The sequence below is a fragment of the Pelodiscus sinensis genome, chromosome 3 (genome assembly GCF_049634645.1).
Source record: "Pelodiscus sinensis isolate JC-2024 chromosome 3, ASM4963464v1, whole genome shotgun sequence".
NCBI classification, from domain to species: domain Eukaryota; kingdom Metazoa; phylum Chordata; order Testudines; family Trionychidae; genus Pelodiscus; species Pelodiscus sinensis.
The window spans coordinates 139,322,371-139,349,380 of NC_134713.1; the positions used below are offsets into that span (position 1 = coordinate 139,322,371).

The window sequence follows — 27,010 nt, forward strand, 5'->3', positions numbered from 1 at the left end:
ATCGGAGCTTTCTTGCGCAAAAGCGTGTCTATATTGGGCACAGATGCTTTTGCGCAAAAGCATCTGCCAATCTAGACTTTCTTTTGCAGAAATACTTTTAATGGAAAAACTTTTCTGTTAAAAGTATTTCTGCAAAATCACACCAGTCTAGATGCAACCCTCATGTGTAACAAACTTGTGCTTCCTCCCAGGTGCCTTAAGTAGCAAGGTCACAGCTCAATGGGTCTCTGTTCTATTGCCTTGGTAATGAAGTGGGTATAGTTAAAGTCTAGCCCTACAGGCCTTGGGAATCCTGTCTCCCAGAATCAATCCTAGGGGGTTGCAAGGGAAGAGGAGACTGGGCTAATGGAGTCCCCATCACCCAGTCTACTTTGATTCTAATGGTGATAGAAATGTAGCCGTGTTAGTCTGGGGTAGTTGAAGCAAAATGCAGGACAATGTAGCACTTTAAAGACTAACAAGATGGTTTATTAGATGATGAGCTTTCGTGGGCCAGACCCACTTCCTCAGATCAAATAGGGGAAGCTTTATGGTTGATGGATTTCCATTCCAAACGGCTAAATGTAGTGCCTTGCATGTAGAATAGTGATAGAAATGTAGCCGTGTTAGTCTGGGGTAGTTGAAGCAAAATGCAGGACAAACACGGCTACATTTCTATCACTATTCTACATGCAAGGCACTACATTTAGCCGTTTGGAATGGAAATCCATCAACCATAAAGCTTCCACTATTTGATCTGAGGAAGTGGGTCTGGCCCACGAAAGCTCATCATCTAATAAACCATCTTGTTAGTCTTTAAAGTGCTACATTGTCCTGCATTTTGATTCTAATGGTTTGTCTTCTACCCACACATGCAAACAATGTCATGTGCTCTACTTCCCCTTGTCACTGGACCAATTCTCTGTGACACAGGTATGACAATGGTCTTTGTGATTCTTGCTGCCTGCCTAGAGAATGATAGCTCACCTTGCGGGGATGGAATAGGCTGCCCTGGCATTTACTACCTTTGCAGGTAGCATTGGTGTGTATAGAGAACAAGTCTGAATGGAGCCGAACTGCATTCAGTCACTGAAGAGCCTCCAGTCTGCACAGAGTTCAGTTCAGAGGGAACTAACCCTCCCACTGGGTGATTCCTTGAGGTTTGGGTTCGTGTCAAAGCACTAGTCACTGCCACACAACTGAACTGAGCACTGTGTAGGAAAAGCAGCTCTGGGTGTGGTTTGGAAATTCTAGCCTTGCAGGCAGTTTCATCAGTTGTAAGATTCCCCCCCTCCCCCCCGTCCCTCCCCCTTTAGAGTGAGCAGAGGGACAGCCTCAAGCTCCTACTGCTGGCTGTAGATAGTAGGGAGCCATTATAGCTGTATTAGCACGACTATTTCCTTTCCCTTCCCCCTCCAGCTCAACTACAGCAGCAAGTTCTTGCATCAGCTGCTAGTTCTGCCTTAACCAGAGCCTGCTGCTTTGATCTGCTCTGGGCTACTCCTTTGCTAGTGCAGTTCCAGTACCTTCCAGCATATCTCACTCATGTAGCTTTTCTGAAGATGTTGGAGGAAGGGATTCTGCCTCATAGAACTGCCTGTAGTCATTTGGGAGGGACAGAATTAAAATGACATTCCCACTAAAGTTAGGTTTGCCCTTTAGAAAGAAACGTGCCCCCTCCCCACAGACATTACAACCTGTTTGGTGGGATTGCATCACTTTGCTGTCCTACAGGGCCATCAGGAAATGAAAATGACTCAGGTGGTGGCCAAGTCTATAAAACAGAAAACTGAATAAATGAAAAGCTACATCTAAGCTGGGATCAGCTGACAGGTTGTCAAATAATAAAGGGTGGAGACAAGTCCAGCAAGCCACCCTCAGTGATGCAGAGTGCAGAAATTTGTCCTGTACTTCAGTCCCTTCAAGGAGCAGCACTGGAGCATTTCCAGTTTTGTTTAGTCTCCTGTGTATAGGTTTGGATTAGATTGCTTGAGCAAGTAAAATTTCAAACATCCACATCACTATAAAATGAAAACATTGGTTCAGTGATAAGCAAGTCAGAATGCTACTTGAGGATTTAAGAATCACAACATCTGTCATGAAATAGTTAGTGTGCCCCACACGCTCACCACTGTAAAAATATAGATCAATAAAAAATGCTTACATTGATATTATCCATCTGAATTAAAGAATCATTCTGCCAAGTCTAGTGCTGCAATTGTCTGTTTGCAGTCAGCTGCTCCCCCTCCCCCCCAACTTTACATACGGCTTTTAAATTAACCTGAGCTAGGTCAAAGCACCAGTGAAGGTCACATGGCGTCTCTCTATAATCAAACTCCAGGGTAGCAGGAATGTGGCTTCAGACACATGAAAGTCAGCCCCACCCACTGCAATAAACACAGTGCTCAGAGTGACGTGGCTGTCAGCTACCTTAGCCACACATTGGATCAGGCCCAGCTCAGCAGGCAATATGTGCTTATAAGCAGTGACGTGTACAGTCCTCCACAGTACTTACAGGGCCCAGCACAGTTTGTTTACCAGGAAATAGAGAGCAGCTGGGAGAGGCTAGAGGGCTCCGCTCAAACATCCCCTGTCACAACTCAACCAAAGGTCTCTCTCAATAAAACATCTTTATTCTGTACATTATATATAGATGCCAAGGAGATGGAACCCGTCCCTCTGCATTAGAGACTCCAGGACAACAGTGAGCACAAAGAGCATGACACTGAGAAAAGTCACGCCACAGAAGGTGGGAGGAAGCGCTCAGTCCCATCAGCTCTCCCAGGGAAGGGAGCAGCACCTTAAATGTGTGTCACTGCTGAAGATTACTCCAAGATCACTGCAAACAGCAGGAGGAGATGCCTTCTCCCAGGGCACCATTATTTGTACTTAGGATAACACAGGAGAGGAAGTGCTTGCTGGGACTCTGTCCTCCCTGCAGGGGCACACACTGTAATGGAACCCAGTACTACGTGCCAGAGCTGAAAGGGGAAGGGTCCCCTTTTCTAAGATGATGTGTGCAGTGACTGAAAGGGAAAACAAACAGACCAAGCCTCCCCACAAGGTACTGCCAGGAGAGTGGATACATTACCACACCCTGGGAAGAGGCAAAACCTGCTCACAGCTGCTATTAACAGCAATAACAAGATGGGCTTGACCTACAGTTCTTAGTCTAAGCCAGAAGGATTCAAGCACAAAACATGGTGGAGGGAAAGCAAAGGAGCTAACCCTTCACAGGGGAGGAACAATTCTCTCCCTGCAGATCAGCTTGGTGCATTTTAACAGTCTGCAGGCAGGGATTCCCACCCCCACACAAGGTTCTCCACTACAGCAAAGGGCATGGCCTATGGTGAGGAGAGCTGCTGTGACAATGTCACCAAACTGATGTGAGAAGCTCAGTCTTGCATGCACTATGGATGCCGATCACCCTAGCACAAGACACCGCGTGGAAGGCAGCATAGACTGAGCATTACTGACATCACCACACCTGGAGCAGAGAGCACAGTCACTTCCCTGTCCAGACAGAACACTACCCTGCTCAGGCAGCAGTGCGTGACCAGCTCCATTCGATATCACCAGTGCAATCAGAAGCCTTGTGTGCAGCTATGCAGCCTCCCCTGTCCCCCGTTTCCAGCTGAAGAGCACAGCAGCAGCTGTACAGGCCAGTACTCAACACTTGATACTTGAAGGGGACAGCTGGGGAAACAGAGCAGCAAGTGTTCCATCTCCCCATGCACCTACAGAGCCTCTGGCTGTGCTGGTACCCACCAGCTCCCCATGGCCAATGAAACCTCATAGACAAAACAGGAAGTTTCCCTTAAGTAGAATGTGAGAAAAAAAAATCACTGCAATAACTTTGTCGGATTGCACCCAACAGGTAATCTTCCTCCCTGGCCAGTACGGCAGCCCCCTCTGCCTCTCCTCGAGAATTAAGGCAGGTCCCCGAGGAGCAAGCTGGGCTGCAGCACAGACTGATTGCCACAGGGAAATCATCACAAAAGTACTGCCACAAACTCGATAAAGGGGACTTCCTGCTCAGTTGAAGCAAACAGCAGACAAGCCCAGCTGTGGGGCCACCTCTGTTACCCCAAATGGCCTCCTGCTTGGAGCAGCTCGGCTGCTACAGTGAGCAGAGGGCTAGGAGCACAGACTCTGGCTTCAGGCAGGTTCCTGAAGATGCTGATTGCACTAGCGAGAGTGGGGCAGCCCCACTCACACACAAGACATGACCACTAGGAGGGGCACATGCCTCGTCACCATCTGGCAAGGTCTAGTCCAGAGAGGAGGTCCCTGTTTGCACTGGTTTGGGGAGGTGCGTAGGAGCCTTTGATGGGGCACACGTGGGATTAAAATCAAGATTAAAAGGGCTAAAAGTGTCCTGAACTCTTGATGGGTTCCTGTGAACCCGAGTTTAACCAAGCCCCTGCATTCTGGGTTGCTAGGCCTCCTTTGCTGGTCCAAAGGTCTCTGCTCTGGAGGGAAAGCCTGAGGCTGGGAAATGGGCACACACAGTTGGGTCAGGCTCAATACTGCCAGAGATGCAACGAACTGATTCTGGATCAGAGGTGGCAGGATCCCTTCACTGCTGCTCAGCACCTCAGGAGCTTTGCGTCAGCCAATAACTTCCCACCAGTACAGTAAACAAAGCCAGGACTCACCCGCCCAGACCGAGGCTGCCTCTGGTCTATTGTGGAGGGCAGGATAATGAAAGCAGCAGACGATGCAGAGACAACATGCTTAACTTGCCCCAGGAGGGGTACTGAACACAGGGAGCTCTCCTGGGCTCCATCACACAGTGTGAGGAGAAGCCCATGCCAGACCCGGACAGCAGCAGTTCCAGTCATGTGAAGGGCCAAACTTCTCCCATCTTTCTCCTCCTTCATTGCTGGTGTCTGGAGATTCCCACAGACTAAGTGGGAGTCAGAAGGTCAAATGCCCAGGCCCCAGAGTCTCCTCCAGGCTATTCTCTTCAGCACTGATAGCTTGGAGGTCAGTGACGTGCCCAATACCTTTGGTGACTCCTTCACGGAATAGCAGCTTGGCACCAGTCTTTAAGTATTCAGGGTGTTTGATGAACCGGAAACGCACAACAGCCTTCTCCCCTGTCCGCAGCTTGTCCTGAGGGAGAGGAGCGAACAGTCTCACAAACAGGAGCATGCCCACCCAGTCCTCTGCCTCCATATCCAGGAGCCGTGGAAAGTCCAAGGCAGAGAAGATAGGAAGGATGCAAAACAAGATCCCCTCAGTCTCTTCCAGAAGCCACCATTTAAGGTGGCACAGCTTGAGGCCCCCTCACTACAGTCATGAGACTGTGGGAAAGGAACTCTGACTTCCAGCAAAGAGCTCTGGAAACCAGGGGGCTACTCCTGTGCCCTGCTCTAGTGACACCAGAAACCTGTGGGACAAAGGGAGCTTGCTGGGAAGAGAGGAAAGGCAGGACCCAATACAAGTCGAGTGGCATTAGCAGGAAGGAGTGAAGTGAGACTTCCTGTGATTTCTAATGAAGCTAAGGAAATCTAATGAGCCAGAGCAGGCTGGGGTCTGAGAGGCTGCCAGAGTGGTAAGAATCTCACCTTTCCATGGATCTTCTCCACAATGGCCGTCTGCCGCACGTTCCCCACATGCACTGTCACCTGGAATCCCTTCCGGAAAGTTGTGGCATGGAAGAGCAGCACAATCTCAGCTTCAAATACTGAGCAGATGGTGGGGTTCATCTCCGGGCTCACCATCACCATGCCCTGCACAACAACTTCAAGCTCAAAACACAGACCATCAAGAACAGCCCTTTGTTGTTTTTGAGCCCCACAGGCCTTCCCCCCCAGTTGCTTCCATCCCATCATCTGAACCCCATTTAAAGCTCCATGCACCCATCTCAAGCCTTGAGGCCAGCTACCCCACCACTGGCAGTAGGACAGGAGTGGGGTGGAGTTTCTATTGGGGATCCCCTCAAGTAGGCACCTCAGAGTAAGCACACTAGTCCCTTCCTTCCTTGCTCAGGATCCCAGGGGCTGATCAGCCAATGCAGTCAAGGCAAGCAGCAGCTCCCTGCAGATGGGAGCAAGTCTTACCTTGCGCAGCAGGGAGCGGTCAAAGGGCCCAAGGGCCAGTGTGGCAGCTTGTCCTGCGCGGAGCACACGGCACGCGGAGCGGTTCCGCTGGATGCTGCACACCTTCAGCCGGAGGAACTTGCCATCATCCGTGGGGCCAACCACAAGGCTCTCCCCCTCCCTGCAGATCCCACTGCCAGGGGCACGAGAGCAGGACCAAATTTAATCAGAGCCACAGGAGAAGATGCCCAATGAGATTAGCCTGCATAGCTTCTCTGAATCCCACTGGAAAAAGGGTCTACCAGGACTCTCCCTCCCCAGTGTCTGGCCAACGAACTCAGCTGTCTAATGCAACCCTCTGAGATCCCCAGGAGCCTGACCAGCCAGTGTCCACTTGCTCTTCCACTCTGTCTGTTCCAGCAGAAGCAGCAGAGAGGTGATCTGCGTCAGTGCTAGCACTGCCTGGAATCCCCAAGAGACGGGATGCACTAGACTAGCCCTGGATTCCTCACCAACTACAAAAGCTGTCCCACACGTTGGGGAGTATGCACTGTCCTGAGCAGACCCAGGAGTGCTGACCTGCTGTCCCTCCTCCCAAACTACTCAGCTGCTGCTTGATGAAGGGTTTCTGAAAGTCTAATGAAAGACACACCCTTCATGAGGCCAGCCACGCTCTAACCACAGCCCTATCAGAGGGCAAAGCAGCTGCCTCGGGTTGCCACCAACACATTAGAGCCCTGCTCTGGAGACAGCCCAGCCTCTTGGTGGAGATTCCCCCTACCCTGCTCCCCACCCCACCTAGGAGAAGGGTAAATTCAGCCTCCACATTCCCCACTCCCATTCACATGCAGTTTTTTTTCCCCAATATTGCCCTGCCCATACAAGAGAACTCAATTCTCTGCGAGATCTGGCAATGCTCAGCCCACGTTCTCTCCCCCCAAACCCTGATCCCTCTGAGCTCATCCAAGTCACTGCGCTCACAGCAGCATTCACCTGGACAGAGTTCCTCCAACAACAGTCCCCACTTCAGGCACGGTATAGATTTCATCCACCTGCAGCAGGGCAACAGGAGCAAGCTCTTTAGATTCATTGTGCACCTGGGAGACTAGCGCCTCAGAGCTGGAACGAGCCACCAGCCACCCACCAAAGGCTAAAGACGAGCCTTCTCTGCCCTGGGCCATAACAGACCTGTTTCCTGCTCCCACTGTTGGCAGTTCTGAAGGGTCCCAGAGCAAAGCCGACACCATACAGGTCAGCGATGTGTCCAGCACTTCTCTTGGGTTGAACTAAGCTGGACACTCAGCTACCTGGCAGGCCCTTTCAGAAGCAGCACACGGATATGGGGCTGGTTCCCCTCTGTATTCCAGCTCCCCAACCTCCTCATTACTCCCGTGGTTCAGCACATTACTCCCCTCACCAGACACAGGGACCCTCGTGCAGCTTTCCCTCAGGTAGGTGCTCAGATAATGCCATGGTAATGGGTTCAGTGAAAGAACCTCAGTCCAATGTTCGCACGTACCTGGAACTCTGTAAGCTGCTGCATGAGCTCCTCCTGCTCTTTGCTGTTGGTCAGAGGAGGAAGGATGTTGAGGAAAACTTTTAAGAGATCCAAGTTCTCCCCTGAAACACTGGATAGAGTGAAGATCGGGGTGATGCTGCCAAACACATACAGAAAGGAATGAGCAGGGGGCCACAATACAGCTGCAAAACCCATCCTGGGGAAAGTACTGCAAGGAATTGGCTCCCAAAGGGACAATACATGAGCTAGATGGGACCTAGCAGAGACAGCACTATGAGTGCCTTTCCAGAGCTTGGCCCACACCATCTGTACCCAGCCAATCCAGGCCTCCTCCCTGGAGCTGTGTCTTCAAGGTAAGCCAGGAACACATTCACCCTCGAATCAGTCACTGGCACTTGTTCCTGGTGCCCAGAAAAGGCCTGGGAGAGGAGGCCACGCAAGAAAGGAGTGGGAGTGAAACCTGGGGAGAAGACAGCTAATGCCTCCTAAAGATATGGTCTCCCCCCATGTGAATGGAGCTAGTAAAATCCCAACAGACTACGGGTATGTCTACACTGCACAGCTATTTCGGGATACTGGAGGCATCCTGAAATAGCTACCCCGCATCTACGCAAGCCGCCCGTTATTTTGAAATATTTTTTGAAATACTGGGATGCCAACATAGCATGTCCGTTAACCCTCATTCCATGAGGGTTAAGGGATGTCTTGAAATAGCACATGATTTTGAAATTTGGCACCGTGTAGATAGCCAAATTTCAAAATAGATTCAAAATAAGATACCAAATTGAGTCTCTTATTTTGATTCTAGGGTGCAGTGTGGACACACCCTAAGCTCAGCTGACTCCCCCTGCAGAAAGGATGAAGGCTTCTTACTTGGGAGACTGTGCAAACTGCTGTGCTGCCGTGACAGCGTCATCATCCGAGTTGACTAATAGGGGCAGCTTGTTGCAGCCTGGCTGCTTCAGGATCCGCTCCAGCTGCTTCACTGTCCGTTCCACGGTGGCTTTGGAACACAAGTCCACTTTGCTGATGACGATGAAGAAGGGAACCTTGAGGGCCATGGCCAGACCCAGGTGCTCCCGCGTGGTACCTGCTACAAGAGACAAGAGAGAGCTCAGCTAAAAGGAGCATGGGCACAAAAGACAAATGCTCACAGGATGTGACCATCTCCCAGCTCAAGAAGTGCCCAAGGAGGCCATCATACAGATGAGGGTGCTGTGTCACGCTTTTGCTCAGCATGTCAGGCAATGGCAAGGGACACAGCTTTATAATTATCATTCCAGAAAGACACATCAGGGCTTTTCAGGGCCAAGGCACATGCTTCTGCTCCATTAGGACCCAGGAGTATCTCTCCAAGAGCTAAGAGATTAGTCAAAAAAGTGGCTGTCCAAATGGCACGGGGAAAGGTTATAGTTTACTTTGGGATCCAAGATACCCCGCTAATATATCAAGGGGATTTCTCCCTGACATGCTCAAAGTGCCCTCAAATGCTACTCAAAACTTTCCTGCCATGGACACCACACTCAGTAAGATAGTCATCTCTTAAGTAATCAAGGTGTACAAGGCAGCCAAACTCCCAGCTCATCTGCTGTGCTCACTGCTGCATTGGAATCACTGGGTGTCAGGAGGGAAGTGGAGTCAGGATCATTTTTTCTGACTATTACCACCCACTAGCTAGCATCTACCACTCCAGTGCTCCAAAGCATCCTGCCAGACTCTCCATGCGTTCCCCAGGGAAGGTCAGAGCACACTTACCAATGCCAGTGTTGGCACTCACCACCAGCATGGCAAAGTCTGGGCAGTAGCTGGTGAGGCCAAAGATGGTGGTTTTTAGGTACTTGTGGTGGCCAGCAAGGTCAATGAAGGTGATCATCTTGGAGGAGCTCTCACAGATCTCCTCTGCTGTTCGCGAGTCACTGTAGTTCACCACCTAGGAAGAAGAGGACCCAGAGACAGGGATGGCATATGCAAAAGAGGTGGCAGAGGGCAGAAAAGACAACCTCGACCAGACCAACTCCATCTAAACAGAAACAAGTGCCAAAGAGCATCAGACTCTGTGCCTGGAAAGGGATTATGCCTTATAGAGCCTGTAGACTGCTCTGGCTGTATTCTAATGCCAACCCTGTAGGACACTAATCTGGAGGCAAAAAGCAGGACACCAGAGCAGATGCCTGTTCCAAGTGGACAAGCAGCACCTTTTCCTAAAACCTCCAAGTACAACTTGATCTCTCCTAGGCTCTCTGCTGCTGCAGTGGGGGGCACAGAACTCCTTTCCTGTTTCTGAGGCAGGCCTGCTCTGCCCTCTGCCGCGACAGGTAGCACAGAGCCGGGGGGCAGACGTGTTCCTCCCACTCCTCACAGGGAGCAGGGCCTGTCACTCCCTCCACACTGCCGCAACAGCACTCACGCCATACCTCTCCCTTGCTATTGAAGCCAAGGATCTCAAAGCTGATGCTGGATGTTCTCCCTGACTGGATCTCATGGAGGTGCCGGAAGAGATTGAGGCGAGCTCTGCCCCGCCCGTTATCCAACTCTCCCTGAGTCAAGACACCCAGCAGCGTAGACTTGCCCGAATCCACATTCCCCAGCACAGCCACTCGCAGGTCTAGGAACTAAAGAAAACGAGTCAGAACAGAAAAACCATGGGGCAGCCTGCTCCTGGCGCAAGGACAACACCCCACAGCTGTGGTTGGCACTTGCTCACCCTGTTCCCTCCAGACTGGGCTGGGAAAGGCAGGGATCGCCATGCAGCTCAACTTTTTATTAGATTCTGCCCTTCCCAGGATGTCACAGACCAGGGTTTATGCCGTCACCATGGCAAGTATGATGTCCTATGCCAGGCCTAGCACGTCGCAATAAAGGTCATCTACACACTTACTGCTACATCGGGCTGGATTAGAACTGGTGCTGTGGAGGCGAAAGGCTGCTTCAGATTTCAGTCCCTGACCCCTGAACTACCCAGTCTCCCTTGTCTGTAGTGGGTTGTAGCTGGTACCTGAATATGAAAGGCTCTTTTCCCTTACTGCCCTACAGCTCTTCAAAGGGTGCCCTGTGAAGCATTCTACTGTGAAGTGACTCCAGGGTAGGGGTTCCCATCTCAAGAAGTTTCCCTTTCAGAGGAATGTGGTCTGAGAATTGCTGGTACCACAGGGCTCCCAGGTCAAGGAGAACGATGCAGCCAAGGGTTCCCTACCTGCTGGTTATCAGGTACTTTCCGGACAAGAACCTCTGTTATCTTTCTGGGAACATCGCTGTCATAATCCACCTCACGCTCTCGCAGGATGGTGATGTCAGCTCCGACCCTGCAAGGGGTGCAAGAGGGAATAGTCTGCCTGAGCGAGTGCATGATTGGTCACTTATCCAGGGGATCACCTGGCCAGAGCACCACAGAGGAGCTAGGAACAGGATTCAAACTGCAGGGTAGGCTGTAGGCTCTGAGAGCCATAGGGCAGAAGCCTCAGATCTTCAGACAGGAGACTCTCTAGCAGCAAAAACCCCAGAGCCTTGGCATGGCTGGTTTCCATGGCCGGGGGCCTCTCTGAGAGTGAGCTAGAAGAGGTCCTATGCACTTGGTTAGGAAATGAGCTTCCTTGATCGACAGGCCTTTCAGAGGAGGGGTGAAGAGGAAGAAGGAGCTCCCAGGATCTTTTGGGGGGTTGTGGGGAGAATGGGACAAAGCTGGGTTTCTCTGGTCCAGCATGGGTGAGAGATCCTGAGACACGTACTTTTCAGCCATCCGGCGCAATGTCTTGAGGGAGGCACGCATCTCCTCCTCGGAGAGGCCCACCAGTAGCCCATTGTCCTCCACACCAATCTGGTAGACAGCCTCACCCCGGCCTTCCTGCAGCCGCCACTTCATCTGCGTCACCAGGTGTTCAAAGCGATACTGCGAGGGATTCACCAGCTTCAGCTGCTCGAAGGAGGGAGCAGTTACAATTGCTGCCTGGGGGCAGAGAGAATCCCATCTCCCTGGGGCAGTGACTCCCTAACACTCCAATGCCCCCCACAGCAGACCCACCTCTGGGAAACACGCTCCAAGTGAGCACCTGCAGAGGAGCCAGTGGGATAGGAGAGAGCTGGTTACATGGAGACAAGAACTTCTGCAGCAGAACATTCCTGCATCTTACAGATGGTATCTGAGAACTCGTAGGAGGGATGCACTAGATTAGGGAGCCAGGGTCATGGAGCCACTGGGGCCCAAACCATTGGTCCTCTGGCTCGAATAACTAAGAATGGCAGGACTGCCTCCAAAATACAGCGGGAAAGGGTCCTAAGGAAGGAGTGAGCGGGGTGAGGAGAGGGGCCTTAGACGGGTGTACACTCTCCTCTACACTGGTAGATGCACATGGGAGATGAAACATACCTGAGGGGCTGGGAGGTCCCCACCAGATACAGTTCCAAGGGATTCTACACTGCATGTTCTCTGGCATCCGGTTTCTCCCACTGGACTCAGAGAACCCAAAGTGAGATGGTTAGTGCCCTAATCAGTTCCCCCTCCCACAGGCAAGGCTTGGACGATTCCTGTTGGGGTATACCCCTGGGCATGGGCCCCATTTACCCTTTTGCTCAATTCAACCCCTAGGGCCCAAGGTTTCAGGGTAACTCTCCAAGAAGAGGAGCCCCCTCTGCAATCCCCTAAGGACTCACCTTGTATTCTATGTTCCCATCTTCTGCCTGATTGAAAGCCACAAGAAACATGGGTTAGCGACCAACACATAACACCCAGGCACTTTTCCCAGGTGACCCTTGCACACTCTACATGGCTTCCCTAACACCATGGAGCCCACACACCATTCTGGATAGGCTGGAACGACACTAGGCATGTTAACCAGCCCTTGCCAATTAACTCTGGCAGCAACCAGCCATGCCAGGCTGAAGCAATTCCCACCACAGCGGTACATCCAAGAAACAGGCCGCGCGGCGGGGCCTAAGTTAAAATAGTTATGTGCTATCATTTAACAGGTTAGCAATTTTAATATCCCTAAACGTCACATGGATAATCCGGTGTGCTGCCAGCTTCGCAAGGAGGAAGCGGCAGGGGAATCAACATATACATTAAGTCATAGACTCCCCAGCGAGAGCTGCAGGCCATATTCTCATGCCGTACTGGAATCTTACTGTTTACCAAGCAGCTGGAACACTCTAGTATGAATGCTTGGAAGCTAAAAGGGGTTATATTGGAGTCAGATAATATTTTTAGTGCTAGCAAAAGAAAGTGCCCAGTTAAATGTCCTAAAGACCTCTTTGTCCACAACAGAGACAGCCCTGGTAGGGGAATGCAAAAGGAAAAGGCTCTTTACTCTGTTAAGCCTAAGCCATCTAGGGCCCTCCAACCCTATGTACATTATACTGCTCTAAAACCTGCATTCAAAACAAGTGAGCCTGAGAATCGCTCCAGCAATGAGCTGGTCTGTTAGAGACTCTCTCACCTTTCTTGACAGTGATTTCACACACTGCTAAGTGTTCCTCTCCTTGATCTGGCTCCATAAGCATGCAAGGCTGCCTCCCCCTCCCCTGGGGATTCTCCTCATAGCCACGAGGAAGGGAGTGCTATTGATATTACTCACTGGCCTGACAGTTCCAAGAAATAGCACCAGAAATTTCCCTGGCACAAAAGGGTTTCCCTAGGCCAGCTCATTGTAGGCAGAAACAAAAAGACCCATTAGTTTATTAATTCCATTCCATCCAAGGCAGGATCCTGCCTCCAGAGAGAAGACGTGTCCAATACTAAACTGGATCTCCCACTGATCTCTGTCCAAAGGTTACAGAGCCAGGGCCAGGCCTTGCAGGGAGCCAGGAACTCCAGTGGAAAGCACAATAAATCAGACTGACAGCAGGGTGAAAACTGACCTGCTTGGATTTCACCTCTTCTTGCCAGCTGGTTTCTCTAGATATACACAGCTCCCTCTGCTAGCACATGGCTCTGCCCAGCAAGGAAAGGTAAATCCCATCCTTGAATTCTAACTCAGCCCCAACCCACAATAAATGGCTCGTGGTGGCAAAGGGCCATAGTAGCCAAGCTTTGGGATTAGTAGCTCTACTCTTAAAAGTCCTGCTTAGCAAGGGTAACCCCTCCCATCCAGCCTTCAGCTCCAGAGACTGTCAGTATCCATGTTGTCCCCTGACCGCTGAAGAAAGCGTTTGTGCCCATCTCATGGCAATAACTGAGACTCTAGTGCAAACAGTACAAGGACAGTGACAAGTCTAGACTTGCAGGACAGTGGTACAGGCAGGATGTCAGAGGACAGGAAGAAACTGACACCGAAGCCTTAAAGCAGTGGTTCTCAAAGTGTGGGTTGCAACCCCCTTTGAGTGGGATCACCAGGGCTGGCTTAGACTTTCTGGGGATTAGGTTATAGGCCCCCTGCCTGGGGCTGAAGCCTTTGAGCAGTGGGGCTCAGGCTTTGGCCCCCTCACACACCGCAGTGGGGTTTTGGCAGGCTCAAGCTTCAGTTCCTCCTTCTGGGGTCATGAAATAATGTTTGTTGTCAGAAGGGAGTCATGGTGCAATGAATCTTGAGAACCTCTGCTTTAGAGGACTCTCTCTCCTGCAGCTGAAAGGTACAAGGCCCAAGTCACCGCAGGGAACAATCCTGAGGATGGACTATTTAGGACTCAATTGGGATTAGCCTGTTCTAGCTTCTCAAGTCCTCATCCCCAAAAGCAAGGCATCCTGCCTTGGACAGAAATATCTGTCCCGAACTCTCAAATGGGAGTTAACACTCTGATGTTTTTGAGGATGCTGTAAACATCCTGTAATGAAACACAGGGCTAGACTATAAATGGTCATAGCAATCTACGCGCTCTTCAAGCCATCGTATCCATCAGCCCTATGCCCGTGGGAATTGTCTGAGCTCCAGCAATTAACGTGGCCACTTATCAAGCTTATTTTCACAACACAGCAGGCAAACCCTACCACGCATGGCACCACTGCTTAGGAACTGCCCTTCACTTTACCCAGGATTTGGTATGGACTCTCTTCAGCAGGGCTGGGCAAGATGCGGACCAGGGGCCAAATCCAGCCAGCCTAACACTTTGATCTGGCCTGTGTACTGCATCTGGGCACTTCCTATTTATATCCTGTTGCCTGTGCCACTGAATTTCCAGGTGGTGACTCAGGCAGCAGGATCTTATTTAAATGGCTCAGGAAGGAGTCAGAACTATGAGCCCTTTAAATAGTGGCAGGAACCCCAGGCGGCTGCCAGGCAATACGGTAGTGGTGAGATCGGGAGCTACAAGCCCTTTGCTGTGTTTTTAGTTGAAAGTCTCCAGTCCCAGACAACTCTGGGAGTGCCTAGTCCCCAGCCCTGCCCCTTCCAGCCAGGACCCTTCTGGGGAGGAGCTGGCCCGTGGTCATGTACCAAAATTCATTAAGTGGCCCCACTGTGAAAATTATTGCCCACCCCTGCTCTACAGACCAGAACTCCAAACTCAGCAAATATCTCCCAGATCAAATTAACAGTTCATGAAAGACGGGGGTGTCACTGGGCCTGCTGAGAATGTGTTTTCAGAGAATATGTCCAATCAGATCTCAGAAATGGAAGGGAATGGAGCATCTTGTGCTGGGTGCTGAGCTGTATGTCAGAACTTATTCCCAAGACTGTAGCTATAAGACAGCAAGGAGCACCCAAATGCCATGCCAGGCAGTCAGACTGTGTACCAACAATGCCATCTCACTCAACACCAATGGAGCTGAGTACCTCCACAGCACAAGTGGAGCACTACCACATAAGAGCTCTAAGGAGGGATTATCCAGGTGTCTCTCCCCCACAGAGGAGAAGCTACTAGTATTCATTTATCAGAGAGAAAGGTAGAGAAGGAAAAATGTACTAACAACATACTAAGGATGTGGCCAGGGTGGGGGAAAGGTTTTAATATGGCCTCATTAACCAACAGCTACACTAATACCCTATGCCTTAACAACAAGTACACACAAACACAATCTTCTCAGTTGACCCAACACAGGATCCACCCTCTAGAACTGTTTCTAGCCTAGTTAATCATCATGAAAACCTATTATATTTTTCCACACCTACAAGAATGAGGGCTAGGAAAGAAACAGCAAGAGACTAGGGTTACAAAGAGGGGCAGAACAAGCTTCTTTTATGGGATGAAAAGCTCTTCCCCCTAGCTTTTCCAAGTCTCAGCTCTTTCTGCATCATATTATTTTGTTGTTACTGTCTTACATCACTGAGGCTTGAAAATTTCACTTGCCTGTGGCTATTGGAAGCTTTCCATGGCAGGAAATGAAGCATTCAACTTACAGAGAATCTAACCTGTCAATTAAAAAGCTTCCCTAGCCTTACAATTGCAAAGGCCTTTCCAAATGTGAACTGGTTTTAACAAAGGCAGGCAGCCAGCTTCAGTGATTATCATAGCTCAGAGCTCAAAAAAAGTGAGAAACTAATACAGCCTTTTTCTGTTCCCCCTACTTCTACTAGAAACCCTGAAATAAACAAGGACCTAGAACTCTCTTGCTCCTTGGCAAATTATAGCATGAGCCAAGGCAGGAACTGGAATTCTATGTCAACGTGAGGTGGAGAAGGTTGAAAGCCTCAAGTACAGGCATCTACTAGCCAGAGGCTGATATATCATCAGGCCAGTGGCACTGGAGTGAGATAAGGCCTTTCTGTGACTCCAGGATACAGTGCACAAGACAGCTGCACGCAGAGATCAAGAACCCACAACTCTCTATGCAGAGATGGTGACACTCTAGCCCTGTGGCCCCACATTGGTCCTACTGATCCACCCCACACCAGTTCACAGCTACAAGGGCCCTTTAGACCAGTGGTCACCAACCAGTAGATCGGGGGGAATCTACTAGTAGATCGGGGGGAATCTACTAGTAGATCGGGGGGAATCTACTAGTAGATCGGGGGGAATCTACTAGTAGATCGGGGGGAATCTACTAGTAGATCTTGGAGCCTCTGACAGGTGATCCTGACTGGTTTGGCCAAGAGGCTATTATCAAGTGCCAGCACTTCAGTTGCTCCTCCCCACTGCTGCGCCTCTCCTGCTCTTTGCCTTGGAACTCTCTCCCCCACTGGGCAGCTTCCTGCTTTCTGTGCAGGGAAGGGGAGAAAGTGCAGGGAACTCATGTCAAGGTGCCCCCTCCCACTCTGTATCCTTTCTCCACAGAGCAGAAAGGGGGCACAACAGGACTTGGGATGGAATTTGCTGGCTGCTTTAGGGAGTGGTGCAGGGTCAGGGCAGAGGTGAGCCTGTCTTAGCCCCACTGCACCGCCAACCAGGAACCACCAGCAGTGCCCAGCTGGAGCTCACATCCCAAACTCCTACCCCAGTCATGAATACCCTGCTGTGCCCCAAGCTCCTATCCTAGCCCTGAGCATCCCTGAATCCAAACACCCTCCCAGAGCCTGCACCTAAAACCCCGCTACACCCCAACTGCCTGCCCCAAGGGCAGCTGAGAGCCCTGCTCACAATCCAAATCCCTTAATCCAAGATCAGAGCCTGCACCCCAACCCTCTGCCCCAGCCTGATGAAAGTGAGTGAGGAAGGGCAAAAGAGGGAAGATAGAGTGAGCAGGGGCAGGGTCTCAGAGAAGGGGCGGGAAGGAGGTGGGGCAAGGGTATTTACATTTGAGGTAGATTTTGAATTGCACTTAAATGCAAAAAGTGATCTCTTGCTCAAAAAGGTTGGAGACACCTGCGTTAGACCCAACAACATCCCTGAGCACTGGAAACCCCTTTAAGTAATCAAAGCTCTTGTGAGACAGGTTACCTTTCCCCTGCTCCCCGCCGTTCCCCCACCAGCCTCCCACCTCCTCCCTGCCATGCCCCCCACCAGCCTCCCCACCGTGCCCCCCATCACCGACCCAGCCCCCCACCTCCTCCCCACCGTGCCCCCCATCACCGACCCAGCCCCCCACCTCCTCCCCACCGTGCCCCCCATCACCGACCCAGCCCCCCACCTCCTCCCCACCGTGCCCCCCATCACCGACCCAGCCCCCCACCTCCTCCCCACCGTGCCCCCCATCACCGACCCAGCCCCCCACCTCCTCCCCACCGTGCCCCCAGCAAACCTCCATCCCCTCCCAGTCCTTGCCATGCCCCCAGCCCCTGTCGTGCCCCTCCTCCGCCACGCCCCCCGCCGTGCCCCCCGGCGCGCTCACCTCCGGCGGCAGGTAGGGCGGGTTGTTGGCCTTGCCGCCCCGGTTCCGCCCGCTCTTCTTCTTCCCCTTGGAGCCCCCGCCGGCCCCCGCCCCCCCGCGGCCGCGCAGCGCCCCCCCGCCTCCCACGGGCCGGCAGCAGCCCCCGAACAGCTCCGACACCCGCGAGTCCATCCCGGCCCCGCGCGCCCCCGCCTCCCTCCCCGGCTGCCGCCGCCCCCGGCCCCGCTCCCGGCTCCAGCCCTTCCAGCTCCCTCCGGCCTCTGGCGTCAGAAACACCCGCGGGGCTTCACGGGAAACCGAGTCCGGACAGCTGCCCAGGACTACAACCCCCAGCAAGCACCACGCTGCACAGCACACGCAGCTCGGAAAACTGCACTTCCCATGATGCACCGCGCCAGTCACACTGACTCGCAAAGGCCCACGGGCGCAGCAGTCTCTACACGCAGAATTACCGCACTTAGAAAGGACTACAGCTCCCAGCATGCACGAAAGAAAAAAGCGTCCTTTCCTTCCGGAGCTGCTGAGCAGGGACTCCCGGGAGTTGTGGTTTTCCAGTTTATTGAGGTTGTTGGTTCCCTGCTAGCTTACCATTTTGCGATGGTTTCAGGACAGGCCCATTTCTTGTGTATGCTTTTTCACCAGCCTGTCTTCATGAGTGGAACTGGGGCCCCTGGAGAGAGACAGAATAGCATCACTTGTGTAGGGTTGCCAGGTGTCGGGTTTTCTACTGGACAGTCTGGTATTTGCACCGTCTGTCCAGTAGAAAAATTCAGACTTTCAGGTATTTTCTGAATTTCCAACTGGGCGCTGGACGGAAGCCTGGTTGGGGGCGGGGGAGTGACTGGGAGGCGGGGCTGCGATTGGCGCTGGGAACCCTTTGTTCGTGTGCAAAAGCCGGGTGGTGGGAGTGGCTCCCAGCCCCTCCCCCGCCCCTGCCTGGCTTTTGCTCGCAACTAAAGGGAGTGCCTGCTGGGGGCATGGCCCAAAGGACTCTGGCTGTAGCCAGTGCCTGCACCCCTCCCCCCCCGCCAAGTCTGCTTCCCACCCCCCTTCCTCCGGGCCCCCCTCTCCGCCCGGCCAGCCCCACGACCCCTGGCTTCCCCCCACCAGCTCTGCTTCCCACCCCGCCCACCTCCCGGCCAGCCTCACCCCTGTCCCAGCAGGTTCTTTCCCCCTCCCCTGCCCGCCCACGATCAAGTGTGTCCGTTTTTTTGGTGGGGTCTACCTGGCAACCCTACACCTGTACCATTCTCTTCCCAGACTACTTAAAGTGCTTCCAAGGTAACATTTGATGGTGGGGCCTGTTGCCTCCCCGGGCTGTTTCTCTGTACTATAGCGGTGATTGACATCATTCTATGTCAACCAAAACCCAGGAAGCTGCTGATGCAGTTTCATGGTTGGGTGTAGTTTGGGCAACAACATTGAAACCCAATTTCTAAAATCTATAGATTTACATGCTGCACACAGTGCTTGTGTGTATGGTGCTATATATGTGCATAAAACCCCTCCCATCCTCTGGATATCCTGGTCCTATGTACCATAAGAGAGAAATACAGGTGCTACCACCATATAATACATTCAAACCAATATATATCAAGACACACATAATAGAAGTTTAATGGAAAATAATAAAGAGCAATGTTATTTGATAAAGCACTTCAAAACAGTACATTGTATAGTTTCAGCAAGTTACCATATAATAAATACATTTCTATAAGGACAATATGCTAAAATATATTTATATCAAACATACTGTCACATGTTAACAATAAAGCAAGAATTTTGGACTGAAAAAACTCCTGAGTACTATTTCCAGTTTCCCCACTAATTGTATAGTTTTGACCAAGTCACTTTGTCTCTATTGAGGATGTATTATTGACATTTGTAAAGCACTTTGAAACTCTTTGATGAAAAGTGCTATAGAAGACTTAGACTTAGTCCTGTGGCACTTTATATATATATATATATATATATATATATATATATATATATATATACACACACACACACACACACACACACACACACACTATCATGAGCCTTTGTGGGCAAAACCCACTTCTTCATATGAGATAATCTTGAGTGAAGAAGTGGGTTTTCCTCATGAAAGCTCATGTGATGCACACTCTCTCTCTCTCTCTCTCTCTGTTTATATATATCTATATCTATATTTGTTAGTCTCTAAGGGGCCACATTGTTTTTAAAGTTACAGACCACATGGCTACTCCTCTGAAACTAATAGAAGACTTAGGATAAACTTAAAAAACAACAAATAGTCTGGTAGCACTTTAAAGACTAACAGGCAATCTAAATATATTACATTGACACACTAACCATATTACACACAAGACTATGCAAAGCCACAGAACTACAGATCCCATCATGCATTTGAAATATACAAATTGGACTCCTCCCCCCCCCATGTTGATTTTTAAAATTGCAGCCAATGATAAATCAGGGATGCTTTGTTTTCAAAAACTAGCTGTAGCCACACACTCTCAGTGCTTCAGGGCGCCTCCTCCTTCAGGGCTGACCTCCAAAGGAAACAAATTGCATCATGTACTACAAATAGCTGAGAACAGAAAACCAGGTCAGAGCAGTTCATTCAGCTAGAATAGCAGTGTATACTACTGCCTCTGCACAATTGTGGTATGATATCTGTTGTGGATGATACGGACACAAAATGTGGTATTTAATCACTGTGATGATAATATTTTAGCCATGACTAATATATTACCAGTACGATGATTACTATAACTAATTATAAAAATGGAATTTATATAAAAGGCAATGAAAGGAAGATGAAAAAGCTCTCTGAACTAGAACTCAGGAATCCTGACTATTTAGTGTGTGTCTACTGTGGGTTTTGCTCAACAAACCTCATGATACTGTATATATTTTAGTTAATCTCTACGGTGCCAACTACTCGTCATTTTTGAAGTTACAGACTAATATGGCAGTCCTTCTGAATCTATATATATAGGTGAACCTGAAACACCCTGGGTGCGTCTAGACTGGCAAGATTTTGCGCAAAAGCATTTGCTTTTGCACAAAATCTTGCCGCCTGTCAACACTGGCCGCAAGTATTTGCGCAAGAACCACTGATTTTGTACAGATCGGCTGTGTCTACATTGGCACCCTTTTCCGGAAAAGGGATGCTAATGAGACCAGCTGGAATTGCAAATGCCGCGGGGGATTTAAATATCCCCCGCGGCATTTGCATGAACATGGCTGCCGCTTTTATCTGGCTCGGGGTTTTGCCAGAGAAAAGTGCCAGTCTAGATGGGATCTTGCGGAAAATAAACCTACTTGCAAGTAGGAATAAGGGATCTTCCGGAAAAGGGTTTATTTTCTGCAAGATCCCGTCTACACTGGCGCTTTTCTCCGGCAAAACCTCGAGCCGGAAAAAAGTGGCAGCCATGTTCATGCAAATGCCGTGGGGGATATTTAAATCCCCCGCGGCATTTGTAATTCTGACTGGTCTCATTAGCATCCCTTTTCCGGAAAAGGGTGCCAATGTAGACACAGCCTACAGGTATTCTTGCACAAGAGGCCTAGTGTAGACAGGCAAGTTAATTTCTTGCGCAAGAGAGCGTCTACACTGGCACGGATACTTTTGCGCAAAAGACATCTTTTTTGCGCAAAAGCATCCGTGCCAGGGTAGACGCTCTCTTGCGCAAATACTTTTAACGGAAAAACTTTTCCGTTAAAAGTATTTGTGCAAAATCATGCCAGTCTAGATGCAGCCCCTGGGGAAAAGCAAGGGAGGGAATTAAATGGGTTCCTTATAAATTGGATCCCCCCCTTGCATTTTTGTATACCATAGTATCAAGGCAGATAGATTTATTCTGACACCTTTTAACTTGGCTAGGAGAACAAACCGATCTTGGCTACCATCATGCCACAAACTAAAGGCCAGGTAGAGGTCTTTCTAGTGATCGCTCACTGAAAACAGGAAGAGATGTCAGCTACAGGGTCTTTTTTATTTTTGTTCTGTGTTGAGATCCGCTTGAGTGGAACAGGATCTTGTCAATGGACCCTTGGGTGTGGACCAAAGACAATGACTTATTTTTCTCATACTATTGATGAAACTAACTTGTGAGAAGAAGGGGATTAATCTTCCATAACACACCATTTCCCTGTTTTTAATGTGCATTTCCAGCTGGTTTGCTATAGGCAGCATTGTCTAGTGATTAGCACAGAGGAGAGATTGAAATGCAGGGCTCCTGGAATTTACTTCCCACTCTACAACAACATCACTGTGGCTACGTCTACACGATCAGTTTGCTTGGCAAAAAATATGCTAATGAGAGACTCATTTGCATGAGTTACAATCTCATTTGCATATTTTCTGCCAATCCATTTTTGCGCAAAAACAAACAGTGTGGACGTTACGTTTTCTTTTTGCGCAAGATTCTTACGCCCGAAAAAAGGAGGTTTACCGATCCTGCGAAAAAAGCGGTTTTTGTGCAAAAATAAAATGTCCCCACAAGGCGGGCGGAGGGAACACTAATGTGCCCTAAGAAAAGATGGCGCCGGCGGGGTCACGGCCACCGGAAGGAGCAGGGACGTGAATGTCCCGTGATGCCCCGGGGCGGCGGCCATTCAACTTGGGGCCGGGAGTGGGCAGCTGAGCGTGAGGCCGAAGATGGCGGGGATGGGCCGCCAGGAGCGCGCAGGTGAGGGGCGGGCCCGGGCTCCTCTCCCCTCCCCACCCGCGCCGAGCGACCTCTCCCCTCTCCACGCAGCTGACCTGCTCCAGACCGAGCCCCTGGAGGCCCCGACGCTGACTCCGGACCCCGCCGCGGGATGGGGCGGCAGCGGGGCGGCAGCGGCGCCGCTTCTCCCCACGCAGGGCCCGGCCGGCCGCGCCCCGGGCTGCCGCTCGGTCTCGGTGGTGTTCCCCGGCCCCGTGACCCGGCAGGGCTGCTGCCACTTCGCCTGCGAGCTCCTCAAGCACGTGCTGCACCAGCGGCACCAGCTGCCCCTGCCCTACGAGCAGCTGGCCTACTTCTACCGGCGGGCGCTGCCCCGCCCGCCGCAGGTAAGCCTGGGCCGCCGGCCGAGCGAGAGCCAGCCCTGGATCCTGGCAGCCGGGTGCGTTCCGCGCTTGCCCGGTGAGACGCTGTTTTCCTGGGCTGGCTGCTGGCCGCTACCTCCCCTCCAGCAAATCTGCTTCATTCCTCTGCCTGCGCAACAGGTCAATCTCTGCGGGTGCTTTTGCCTTCCGGGAATCTCTGCCTCCAGCCCCAGCGCTGTAGTGACTTTGCCTTGGGCTGAGGAGGGCTGGAGACCGTTCCCTGCATGTTCTGCAAAAGTCAGCCTACTGTGCCAGGCCAGATAGGCCTTCCCAGCCGCACCCTCCCGAGGTAGGATGATCTGATACACTGGTTCAAGAGACAGCAGTTACAGATCAAAGTAGTAAGGTTTCTGGTTGGTTCAGGCCCAGCAGTGACTGGCTGCAGGGTCTTGGCTGGACTGGCTATCTTTAGGAACCAGTGGGAGATGGGACATGAAAGTGTCTAAGCTCCCAAGTTTGCACAACTAGGATAGACCTTCAGACGTCTCAGAAACAGGGAGAAGGGGAAGTCCATCATGTAACTGAAATAGGCTATTGGTAATAGAAACTTCCATGTGTTATGGAGATGATTATTAAACTCATCAGGATAGCAACACAGGGTATATGGACAGCGTTTCAGAGCTATTTAGTCTGTTGGGCAATAAAACTTTGAAAAAAGATCAGGTGGCTCATAATCTTTCTCACTGAATAAAGTGGCACTGGCTCCCAAGGCAAGTCAGCCTTTTCCAAGAATTGGATAGCTAATCTACTGGATAGCTGTTGTCTTGATTTGTAGCCTCTATCAACATACCTTCTGTATTTCCAGTTGCATGCATTGTTTTTCTCAATGCAGTCAGTGTTTATATTTAATGTGACACAATATCCTAAAGAGAATACACTTCTCTCTGGCTGGTCAAGTAGTTTTATCTACAGATCTTAGAGCACAGCAGAACATCGGCCTCCTAAGAAAATCCAGAGAGGCTGAATGTTGACTAAAATGCTCATTGAGCTATGCCAAGCTGTGAGAGGTTTCTAGCTTCATTATATCCATCTTGATATCTTTTATTTCTACTGACCTTAAATTCAGGAAACACTAGTAATGAACTCATTCAATGTTGGGTCCCACCAAGACACCAAGATTCCTTTTTTCAGGTTTTTAAGGAAAAAAAACCCTTAGTTTTTCTTAAAATATCTGTTCTTTCTTCTGTTGGGTCTGGTGGTTCAAGATGCTAAATGCAGTCAAATACACCACCACTTGCCTAATATTTCAGAATATACTTTTTCCTTGGCAGGATGGTGATGCAATTAAGAAGAAGCCACAGCCTACAGACCGAGGGAGCAGCAGGAAATGTCAGCAAGTGCTAATGGAGCTGGAGGGAGTGTTCCGGCATTTGGAAGCCATATTCAATCTGACCTTGGTTCCCCGGATCCTTATTCTGCTTGGAGGAAATGCCATGAGCCCTAAGGAGCTCTATGAGATCAATTTGGAGGGCATCTCTGTGGGCAATGCTGAGGAGAGCCTGCAAACACCGACCTGTGTTCGTAAGCTTTTCCATTCACTCTTCCTTGCAGATGTCTTCAGTGAGTTACAGGTTGTTCCTGCTATGGGCACCATTGTCATGGTACAGGGGCACCGTGACTGTGGCATTGACTGGTTCCGACCAAAGCTCAACTACAAAGTGCCAACACGAGGGAGGAAGCTGACTGTCAACTTGTCCTGTGGTGGAAACAGCAGTACAAATCCATCTAATCAGCAGGGAATGACTTCTGCCTGGGACAGCTACATATGGTTCCAAGCACCAGTGACACTTAAGGGCTTCCATGAATGACTCATGCTCTCTAGCATTTTAATAGGGCATTTTATAATCTGGTGCTACTTTAGTTAATACGTAAGAATGTTTTTATGATCTGTAACTATACATTCTCTCCTCAGAATCCTATATCCAGGGAATGTGCTACCTACGTGCAGCTGGGGTGTATTTCACTGTCCATAAAACAAAGCTTTAAATGGCCCCATGCAAGGGATAAGCACTAATGCAGTTTTGTTCACAGATGTCAATTTCTTGGTGAAACTGAGTCAGGAACCCTAGAGAGTTGGTGGGAGTAATTCAATTTATGTGCAGCATGCCCACTCACCCCCAAGAATATCAAGGTATTCATACAGCTGTTCTCTAGCTGCTGCAAGAGCAATGTGCAATGTTAATGAATGGATTGGGACTTGAATAATCTAAATTTATGCTTAATATGGGTGTGGCAAAGATTATATAGCAGGTTTTACTAAGCAACTTGGTCTCTCATCTCCTTTACAGTCTGGCAATATCATAAAGATTAGAGAGAGAGCTGAGAAGTTGCTTAGCTATAAGAAAATCCACTTAGCATCCCTTATACAAAGGATGCTCTAAAGAAGACCTCTAAACAAGAGTCTTTTGCTCAGGACTGTTTTCTATGCTTGTGAGAATCTGTCTGAGCAATGCCACTTGCACTTATGGGGGGAAGGCTCTGAATATCTTGTATTGTTTCACTGATAGTTGGAAAAAATCAAATGATGTGTTTCATTTCTTCTAGGGCTGCTTCCCTATCTCTTAAATTGCATATGATCTGATGCCTAGTTTAAACTAGATATATAAAGATCTTCATGCTTCACAGCCCTGCCTGTTCCTCTCTTCCTTCTCCCCAAAATTCAGTAGAAATCCATGGGTTGTAAAGGTCCAGAAGTTTTTCACTTTATTTATGCTACTCTTCTTTCCCTAGACACAATTTGTCAAAGATGTACATTCTAGAACTAGCATATCTATTCATAACCTTCCTGCTTTGGTCTAAGGAGATAAATTCCATTCCTTAACCCATAGATTCCGTAAGGCAACAGCACAAATTTGAATCTCATGTCCCTACTTCCAGAGTCTCAGTAATTAAAGAGCCCTAGATTTGGTAATTTCTTGTATGTGACTTCTGAGCAAGGAATAGAAGGAGGAGTCAGAAGACTGGTGAGATTCAAGAAGATGGGAAAAGGGTAAACAATAGTGGCCATCTATAAAAAGGTAAATAAGGACAACCCAGGTGACTACAGTCTAGTAAGCTTAACTTCAGTCCCAGAAAGATAATGGCACAAATAATTAAGCAGTTTGGTTTGCAGACACCTGCAAGATAAATTGGTAAATAATGGCATGGATTTGTCAAGAACAAATAGTGTCAAAATAACCTAATAGGTGTCTTTGACAGAGCGAAAAGCCTTCTGGATGGGGGAAAAGAGGTAGATGCAAGACATCTTTATTTTAGTAATGCTTTTGATATGGTTTTCCATGACTTCCTAAACAAGGGATATTACAACTTAGAGCTGTTACAAGATGGGTACACAACTGGTTGGAAAATTGCTTAAGATACATTTCCAGCATGACTTTGAACCACTGATGATTACTGTGGGAACAGAGTCCTGTAGGGATCAGTTCTGGGTCTGGTACACTTCAGTGATTTAGATAATGGTGTCAAACATCTATTATGTTTGCAAATGATATCAAGCTGGGAGGTCCTGTAAGTGTTCTGGAAGATAGGATTTAAACTCAGACTGATGTGGAGAAATGGTTTGCAGTAAATGGGATGAAATTCAATAAGGACAAATGCAAAGTACTTTGTTTAAGAAGGGGTAGTGAATTAAACCTGTACAAAAGAGGAAGTGATAGTGCAGGAATGAATACTGTGGAAAAGGAGGTGGGGGTTCTAGTGGACCACAAATTCAATGAGAGTCAACAACATGAAACTTGCAAAAAAAAAAAAAGCAAATGTTCTGGGATATATTAGCGATGGTGTTGTAAGCAAGACACAAGAAGTAATTCTTCTGCTCTAATCTGTGCTGATTACACCTTAACTGGAATAGTGTATCTAATTCTGTTCTCTACAATTCAGAAAAGATGTGGTCAAATTTGAGGTAGGTCAGAGAAAAGCTACAAAAAATGATTAAAGGTCTAGAAAACAGGATGTATATGGGAAGGCTGAAAAAACTGAGTTTTAATCTGGAGTGAGAGGGGACCTGATACTTTTAAAAGTACATAAAAGGTTGTTACAATGAGCAGGAGTAACAATTGTTCTCTAACCTCTGAGGATAGGACAAGATGTAATGGACTTAAATTGCAGCAAAGGCAGTTTCAGTTAAACATTAGGAAAAACTTCCTAATTATCTCAATAGTTAAAGCACTGGAATAAATTGCCTAGGGAGGTTGTGGAAGCTCTATCATTGAAAATTTATCAGGTTAGACCAACACCTCTCAGGGATGGCCAAG

At 49.5% G+C, this 27,010-nt stretch overlaps 2 protein-coding genes across 2 annotated transcripts; one reads left to right on the forward strand and one right to left on the reverse strand.

Annotated features, from left to right (window-relative positions):
* Positions 1-2,590: 2,590 nt before the first annotated feature.
* On the reverse strand, positions 2,591-17,904 carry GTPBP2 (GTP binding protein 2). The gene is made up of 12 exons (XM_075925017.1): positions 17,678-17,904; positions 12,193-12,219; positions 11,271-11,455; positions 10,739-10,847; positions 9,960-10,157; positions 9,301-9,475; positions 8,419-8,638; positions 7,546-7,681; positions 7,020-7,078; positions 6,048-6,219; positions 5,553-5,717; positions 2,591-5,097 (listed from the first exon to the last, which is right to left on the reverse strand). The coding sequence occupies exons 1-12, from the start codon at positions 17,846-17,848 to the stop codon at positions 4,900-4,902; spliced, it is 1,815 nt and encodes a 604-aa protein (XP_075781132.1). The 5' UTR covers positions 17,849-17,904; the 3' UTR covers positions 2,591-4,899.
* Positions 17,905-22,142: 4,238 nt separating this feature from the next.
* Positions 22,143-26,513, forward strand: MAD2L1BP (MAD2L1 binding protein). The gene is made up of 2 exons (XM_075925022.1): positions 22,143-22,721; positions 24,029-26,513. The coding sequence occupies exons 1-2, from the start codon at positions 22,326-22,328 to the stop codon at positions 24,563-24,565; spliced, it is 933 nt and encodes a 310-aa protein (XP_075781137.1). The 5' UTR covers positions 22,143-22,325; the 3' UTR covers positions 24,566-26,513.
* Positions 26,514-27,010: the final 497 nt, after the last annotated feature.